The sequence below is a fragment of the Gavialis gangeticus genome, unplaced genomic scaffold, assembly GCF_001723915.1.
Source record: "Gavialis gangeticus isolate Ggan-Ray unplaced genomic scaffold, GavGan_comp1, whole genome shotgun sequence".
In the NCBI taxonomy this organism is placed as follows: domain Eukaryota; kingdom Metazoa; phylum Chordata; order Crocodylia; family Gavialidae; genus Gavialis; species Gavialis gangeticus.
In genome coordinates, this window is record NW_017729003.1 from 1,063,935 (window position 1) to 1,072,848 (window position 8,914).

Consider the following 8,914-nt stretch of genomic DNA (forward strand, 5'->3'; position numbering starts at 1 on the left):
GGCATATTTCCTCCATGCCATGCAGTTGATACTCAGCACCATAACCAGAATCATCTCTGGGATAAAAAATACCTCCATCCAGGGGATCCATTCACTGCCCCCACCCCTCCCCATACTACATCATCAATGTTGTTACGGTACACTCCTTCAAGCCTCTCTGCAGGAAAACCCATAGCAATTATGTTTGGATAAATATCTGAATATCCAAGTTAAGGAAATATTTGGAAATGTTTTATAATACACATAATTACAACAAAAACCGTAATATTAAATAGGCTCTAACAAAATATAATCGTTTAACCACTTCTATAGCAAGGAATTTAAAACAACAGTTAAAGGTTACTGGAAAGGGCCAGGAGGATGAGGGGATGGAGAATATTCCAAATAAACACTCCTGGAGCATATAATGTCTGGAACGAACTTGTTGCAACCGCAGGGGAGGGGTAGGAAGAAATGACCCCCCTTCTCAGAAATACTGCTGGACAATGAACAAATAAGCAAGAACCATTCAGATGCATTTAAATGTTTAAATCAGTACTGTTATAACTGCTCTTAAGTATCTGCACTGAAGTCTTGCATACTGGCTAGTACAATTTCTATATACAGTATATTTGATATATTACAAGGAAAAGTGCATTTACCGAGTTCCACACAGAAGACAGCAGCAGAGGAAGCTTAAAAAAAGGAATGGCTATCTGAAGCCAGACCATTCACTGAACGCGATTTCTACATGAAGACTTAAGACCAATCCACTAACAAAACGTTTAAGTTACTGTAATATAGCTACTAATTAACCATCTGGCTTTATATTTTCCTCACTTTTAAACAATATCACTGTATTCTTCCAATTATATGACTAAAGCTAGAAACAAGAAGGACAAAGCTAATAACACTACTTCAATATTTTTAGATTGAGATTTTAGCTCAATAGATACAAGAGAGATAAATAACAAAATTGAAGAAAGGATTAAAGTGCTAGCAATCCAAAACAACTTTCCACACATCACATCAACTCATCTGATATGTGCTGTTGCTTAAGTTTAAGTATCAGGTTTCAGACTTACCTATCTATAGAACCAGAAGAACCAAAATTTGTGAAAAGTTATAAAAAGTGTGTTTACGCACAATAGACCAAATCACATTCAAACACTGAAGGTATGGTAATACACGTACTATGAAGCAGAAACTACTGCAACTTCATAAAATTTCTGCAGGTATCAGTAAATATTATAATTAAAGCTTTTACTGACCACTCAAATATTAAAAATAAAGTCTTGCCATTTATTCTGAAGTTTATCACATATTAGCCAAAAGATAAAATACTGATTTTTTTTTTTTTTTTTATATCTTGCAAATATTTTCTTCAATTTTTTTTCTGATGATAACAGACCAAGTCCTAAGCACATTCATTTTTCCTTGGCATGGAAATTACAACTGTCTCCTCACATAGTAATAAACAATGCTGAATTAGTAGCCACAACAGTAAGTAGATGGCAGTAGTTAGCTTTCTCTGTTAGCGATTGTTACTTTTTTATTCTTAGGAAAAACCTTGTCTCAGTATGTAATAAAGTAGATCTGACTGGTCAAACCACACCTGAACAAATTAGTTACCTAACCAACTTATTTTTAAACAAGCCTACTCCATAGAACAAGCATCTTCCTAGGTTTCAGAGTCATACAAGTCTAGTTTTCGGTTTCAGAATTACACCTTTGCTCATAAAAATGTTTAGTCTCCAGTATACACGAAAAAATGAAGCTATAAAAAACTACTGTGGCAGATCACACACAGATTTGCATTTATGGAAACTTGAAACATAGGCATTCAAAACAAAAAAAAGCAAGGAAAACAGATTCATTGTGTCATGGCACAACTAAGCCCAAAGCTTTCCCCTAAAAGATTTCTCAATTTATGAAAACTGTATATAGAAGAAACTTTTTTATGCAACATGCTTCATCCCTGGATTTTTTTTAAATAAATATCAATGTACACCTGATTATGATCACCATGCCTAAAGTCACAAGTAGTCTCAATTCAGCAGGTTTGCCATCTCGCTCATTTGAATTCTAGTTTCTGGTACTCAACAATATATTCTAGTATGTTGCTTCAACTAATCACAATATTGTATTGCTCAATATCTACATATTGGAAGAAAAACATCCTCAATATTTACTACCACTTTCATTTTCTGTCTGTGAAATAAGAACCAAACATTTTCTGGGATTTCTAGCTGGTGCAATCTGACATCAAGAAAACTATACCAAGATGAACAAACTGAGCATCCAACCAAAAATACTATTACCAAGGTGCAAGCTAATCAACAGTTACAAACAACACGAGTTCTTAAAAAAAGGAGACTTAGTGAAAAGTTCTCCACTGACTAGAGAGGTCTCTTGGCTGGATCCTGACTGTTGGGTTTCTCCCAGGCAGCAGCTGCAGAGCCAAATGATCACAGGGCAATTGGGGCTGTATCAGCTTGGTGTTGTGTTTGCAACTTTAACATTGTTTGCCCTCCTGCTGTTGACAGCCAAGTACGTAGGGGCTTAAGGGCCCCAAATTCTGCAGCAGGCCACTCCCCCTAGCCATGTCCCTGAACTTGCAGTAGCAGATCAGGAGAAAGTGGGGGAGAAAATGCAGTAGTGACTGAGGGGTGGGGCAGAAGCATTTCTATTCAAGCAGTTCAGAGAGACAATTGACTTTATGGCTTACTATCAGCTCCCTGATTCCTGCTTATCTGTCCCCACTTCATGGGTGTTAACAACCCTCTATCCTTTTGAAGGATCTTTATGTTGCACTATGCAAACTCTATCCTTCCTTCGGCAGTTGTGCTGCCTGTTAGCCATTCCAGGTAATCTCTCTACTATTTCACAGCCCTGAAGACTGTTTTCAGCTCTAGCAAAAAACCTTAACTCAGGTGAATATTAACTCAGATGTCAGAATGATTGACAGTTAAGCACTAAAGGCACTGTCAAGGCTCTCAAGGCTAGCTTTTGTTTTATAAACTTGAATGAGGCATATATTTACCTATAATGATCACAGCACTAATCATACAATATCTTTTGACTATTTAGACTATTTTTGTCTAGTTTGTTGCATGTTAATCTAGCAAATTAGTACACACTGTGATAGCTGTATTTGTTTTTGCTTTGATCTGAAACTGAATATAGAGCTAGCACCTTGGCCTATTACTGAAGTGTCTAGCTTCTCTAGAACTGGAGAAAAATAGTTGCTGTGTTACATATACCACACTATCTACACCTCCCTTTTCAAAATCTTAGATACACCCATGTCTGCAGATAGCCCAGTATGCCACACAGAACAGGTCTGTGGACTGGATCGAGTCCACAGGTCGTATGTTCAACATCTCTGGACTAGAGCATTTGTAAGTGTCCTATCTGTAAAACTGTCCTTGCTGCTCTACACCATTAATTTTATAAAACAAACTTCTATCTATGGGTATGAAGAGAGGTAAGAATTGACACAAGATGTTACAACATAACTATTACATCTGCCTACTTCTATAGGCATGTGTTTCATTCAGGGCCAAAGTTATAACAAACAAATTTGTATGGCTACAGGAACATACTTAAATTTAACAGCAGATGAAAGTTTGTGAGCAGGTACTTTTGTCTATAGCCTACATGGGAACCTATAGACTGCCATCTCCAACTATGGCAGGTTTCTTCACTATCCAAGATAGCTGCAGATGCTAACTCTGAAATATACTGCACGTTTAAAATACAGCGTGTCAACTAAACATTAGAAAACTATAAGGGGGTGGGGGCAAACTTAAACATGGCAGTGTAATTTTAATTAGCTATATAGGTCATAACAACAAACAATATAATGAAAAATGATGCTTCCTCTTGGGGAAGAAAAACAGATCTAGTGGAAAAAGCCATTCACATAAATAATTTGTAGGCCACTTACTTGCCATCTTTTGAAATGGTATTTTTGAATTTGACAAGCAAACAAACTTCTCCATAACCCTGAGTTCATTTCCACAGCCTAAAGCATATTGTGTAGGAAAGCAACTCGAGATGTTAAAAAACAAACCCAAAAAACAGAGCCACGGGCCATTAGTTTTCACAATTGATTAAAAAAAGTGATCTTGTTTTTCTTTATTAGACTTGCACTTGAATTTAACTGTAGAGAGGCCGTGTTTAGAATAGGGGTGTCAAAAAGATTAGGCCCATGGAGCCCAACCATCTAGCCTTCAGTGCTGCCTGTGGGTCTTAGACCTGCTCCGCACACTACACATGGTGCTGGTCTGGAGAATGCACAGCATGCAGTGCCCACACCGGGCTGGCTCTGCATATGAGAACTAGTGAGCAGGACCAGTCTGGCTTGGGCATCACATGCAGCATGCGCCTCAGACTTAGCACACTGCACCATGTACCAGTCTGCATGCAGCACAAAGGGCTCATCTGGTACACATACTGTATGCAGCACCCACACTGAACTAGCCCTGCATGCTGGATCCATGGGCAGTCCAGATCAGGCCTACAGACCAGCCCTGCTTGGTGTGAGTGCCACATGCAGTGCACAGGGACTGGACCACTACATACTGCATGCACCATATGGGGTCAGTCCAGGGTACACATGGCAGGCAGTGACCGTGCCAGTACTGGCCCTGGCATGCAGAGCTGGTCTGTGGGCCTAATCCATTCTCTGGACCAGCCACATGCCCCTTATCCAATAGTGGCACAGATGAGTTTGATACCCTTGGTTTAGATTATGTTCATTTTAATGCATTTTCATAGGTCATAATGCTCAATGCCAATAAATTAGGAAAAAGGATATAGTCAACATTTAATTAAAGTAAGCCAAAAAGGTCACACTGAAGTATTTTCAAATTATTAAGTTGTCTCAAACCTACCCCAAAAGAACAGCAAACGTACAAAACTACAGCCTTACTTGTAAACAGAGGAAAGTTCCCATTTAATTTTTCTTTAAAAGAGATGCAATTCATTAGGTTTCCTGAGGAATTGATTTTCACACACAAAAAATACACTATTCAAACCTCCCCCCGCTACAGGTTAGAGCTGAATACTACCTAGAAATGGCAAATGAACAAGTTCTACATATTTAAAAACCATACCAGGCACAGCTGTATCTTTACTTCTTGAACAAATGTTTAAAGAGGAATTGCTGTTAATTTAACAAAACCAAATAAAGAAAACTTTGGATACAATTATCAACATATTCCTCATAATAGACTACAAAAAGCCACCAATGGGAACTTTCACATGTGCTCTAGGGATGGGAGGTGCAGCACTTTAACTACAGCAGCTCCAAGAGCTGCTTTAATTAAATCATAGCCATGTCTGCTGTACCAGCGCCCCTATGCTTAAAAAAGGTGGCAGGGTGCCTGAACTGATGCTTGTTCGATGAGTTTTAGCTCAAGCATCCCACCACCATTTTTAAGCATGTGGATGCTGATGCATGAGACTCAGGAGGCTGCTGGAACACAGCAATTGCCATGCTCCAGACTGAACCTGTGCCAATGTGTTAGAATTTCAGCACGTCGGAGCAGTCTCTATGTTCATATATAAGCACTCATTCTTTCTAAAGTCACGTCTGGTCATAATTTTGTTCAAACTCAAAGTGAAGGCAACAAGATCATTAGAACCTAAAAAGACTGCTCCAATTCTTGACAAATGCTATTGAAAGGCTGTATGCTACCTTTTGAGTTAACTCTAGTCATCTACTGGTTAGATGGTTTGTAACATTCCAAATAAAAGCATGCCAAAAGCAATGTTGTGTTGCTCTTGCTGGTCTTTAGACGATCTAAAAAAAGGAAATAATACCTACCACAGACTCAGATCTTAGTTACAATATAGCGTCCCAAACAAATTGCATTAGCCAGCACTGCACGATAGCCAAATCCTCATTTCCTGAAACTGTCAGTTTTGCTTCACAGTGCAAAAGAGCCGCTTGATTTTCTGATGACTAATAATTTTACCTGTGAAGGAGCACAGTACAAAGTATGCAAATCCTCTATATAGAGTACTCAAATTTTGTCTTATCCCTGTAGAGCTAAAACCCACCGATAAAATAGCAGCAATGAATGCCATGCAGAACTCACTGCCAGAAGTAAATCATCTCCATTAACCATAGTACTGGTTTTCAAGGCCTCTCTATAGTCATATCTAATTTTACTTTTCAAAATCTGCCTGTAACTTTCAGAACCTGTTAGACCCAATTTCAGGACTGGATTTAGATTAGCTTTGCTTTGCATGTATCCATCCATGCACTTAAGACTATAATGAACCTTTAAAACATAGTACATACACTAACATCACACTTTTTCATTTTATTCTATACAAATCTTTAAAATGGCAAGAAATGGAATAGCAGGAATACAATGTTGTTCTAGCATGACAGTCCAAGGCAGCATACATGAGTCAGAAGTTTTTTGAGGAAGGGCACTTGATGCCAGAAAGCCTGTCCAGTGGCTCTCTCAATTATGCAGCTGGTCAAATAAAAGATACCACAAAAAATTCTTGCCTCAAGGAATGGAACAGTTCTTCTGGAAAGTGACTTACTAGACAGTTTGACAGAGTTTAGAGAGAAATAATGGTACTGGAATAAAACAAGTAATTTGCTAGAACAGATTTTAAAAGCAGTTTGGCCATATCTCAAAGGTCCCACCCAATTTCTGTACAGTTTTCTTGGCAACACCCCCCCAAAAATACATTGAGTTTCACTGGGCAAGCATCCACAGAAGCCTTTTGGTGCACATGGAAGCGTACCCAGTACACACACTCCCTTATTTAGAGACTGCATTCCTCTTCCTTGGTTTGGTACACAAAACCAGCATGCTATTTTTCTCTAACTCTGGATGATCAGGAAGTAGAAAGGAAATGAACAGGAAGAAAGTTTTACAGAAAGCAAAGGAGGATTCCTTGTAACCAGCCAGCTGCACTTTGCCAGCTCTACCATCTGTGCCTTAAACGACAAGAAGAGACAGCCTCTAATGTGGCTTTCTAAAGGAACAATTTTGTGATTTATTAGCAACACATCTTTAACCCTTTAGTGCCTCTTTTCTTCAGTTACAATACTTTGCCATTTAACTGAAACTTTCATCTTATAATTTAAGCATAAACACCACTATACTTGCATTCTAAGCAGGACACACCCTAATTAGTTTACAAAACTGATATAAACTATAAAGAATCTTCCTGAAATAAAACTATGTATTAACTTTTAATTTTGGATCAACATAGAACAAACTGTCGATAGCAATTTTCTTGCTTTAAGCGCTACGTAAGGGGGGTTGGGTTTACTCCACTCCATTACATGTTGAAGTCTGAGAACAGGGTGTGCAGAACTTCTAACTGCAATATACTTCAGAGAGTGAAGGACAAAAAAAGGACATAATGCATGATGGCACATGAGCTGTTCTGGTTGTCTGACAAATCCCCTAAAGAGTGGTTGCTGATGTTAAGCTCATGAACTAGTTGCCTTCAACACCAAGAGAAATAAACAATAAAAATGAAAAGTCTTTAACAAACCATGCAACAGTACAACTGTAGTCTTCAAATAATTAATGCAGAAGAAAGGAATTCAAAGAAAGAGCAATTAAAAGGCACCTGGAAGGGAATGAAGGACAGGGCCTTGATTTTTTATTTAACTTCAGGTCCACATTTTCAGTACTACAAGGAAGTATGAATGGGACCACAACAACCAAGTCTCTGTAAACATTTCTGGCACTGATGGAGCATCTAGATACAGTTGAAGATGTGAACCTTTCAAGTCACATTACTTTTTATTCCTACTAGCCCTGCAAGTCAGAAACAGCTTGAGTAAGAAAGCCGTGTTCTATTCCTTATAACGTATTAGATTTTACATAGGATTTCAGCTAGCTGCAACAAAGTAAGGCCACTACAATCAGTAATTTTCACAAAGGATTATTTGAGGACACTAGGTTAAACAGGTATAACCAACACAGTAAAATTGTACTGCTAAATATGGCAGTTGGTAACACCTGTTAAAGGAGTTTGGCCCTCAGATCTCAGGGTGATTTCACAGGCCTGGCAATTTGAAAACTGACCTGAATGCAGAAGCAGCAATCTAGAACCTCTAAAGAGTGCATTATCAGACAAGGAGCCACTTCAAGAGATTCAGTTTCTCAGCAATGCTCTTATCTACTGAGTTACACCTACCGTCATAGCAGAATTTGAATTTATGCATACATGGTAGACGTTATGCTAATAGTTTATCTTAGGGAAAAGATAGAATAGAAAGTTACATTTTTGCTCTTTTCAAGATGACGTATCTATAAACTTTTGCATTTTTGCTCCCAGCACAGAACTGAATATAGGCAAGCCTTAATTTTATAGCTGTTCCAAGAGACATCAAAACCTTTCATTAAATAAAATTAAAATAATTTACCAGACTGGATGGCAAATATTTTATAATGAAGGCATTTTTAGGAATTTTCAATTAGTAAAATTCGTGTTCATACATTTTTCTACCATTAGCAACAACATAGCTTCCTCCCAAGACAGAAGCCAAGACAGACAAAAGGAAGAATGCAAAACATATGAAATAGTCTTCCATGGCAGAATTGAGGTGGATTATGCGTTTTCATTCTTAAAAAGTCCAGCTCTTTTTTCATTTGAAGATATACAACATAAAATAAAAACCTAACAGTCAAGCAGTTAAAAAAGAACCAAAAAAAAAATCACAATTCTTCCTGCAACTTCTATTCCTCTGTATAGCCATCTTACAAGACACAAATTTTATTTCATTCCACATTTTTTTCTGATAATTTGAGACTAGTATACGGAACTAAATTTACATAGACAGACAAATCTGGCAACACCTAGATTCCAAATATTTGTTTATGAAAACTAAGTGACATTAATAGGTTTAAGGCAATTACTTTTTTTTTTTTTTTTTTTTTTTTTT

The 8,914-nt window shown here is 37.7% G+C and overlaps 1 protein-coding gene across 1 annotated transcript in view; it reads right to left on the reverse strand.

The window, feature by feature from the left end:
* PTEN (phosphatase and tensin homolog) overlaps positions 1-8,914 on the reverse strand; it is a 72,393-nt gene that overhangs the window by 53,389 nt on the left and 10,090 nt on the right. The window contains exon 2 of the mRNA XM_019507752.1: positions 116-196. Coding sequence (XP_019363297.1) covers positions 116-196 — 81 coding nt within the window. The remainder of the gene's footprint in view (positions 1-115; positions 197-8,914) is intronic.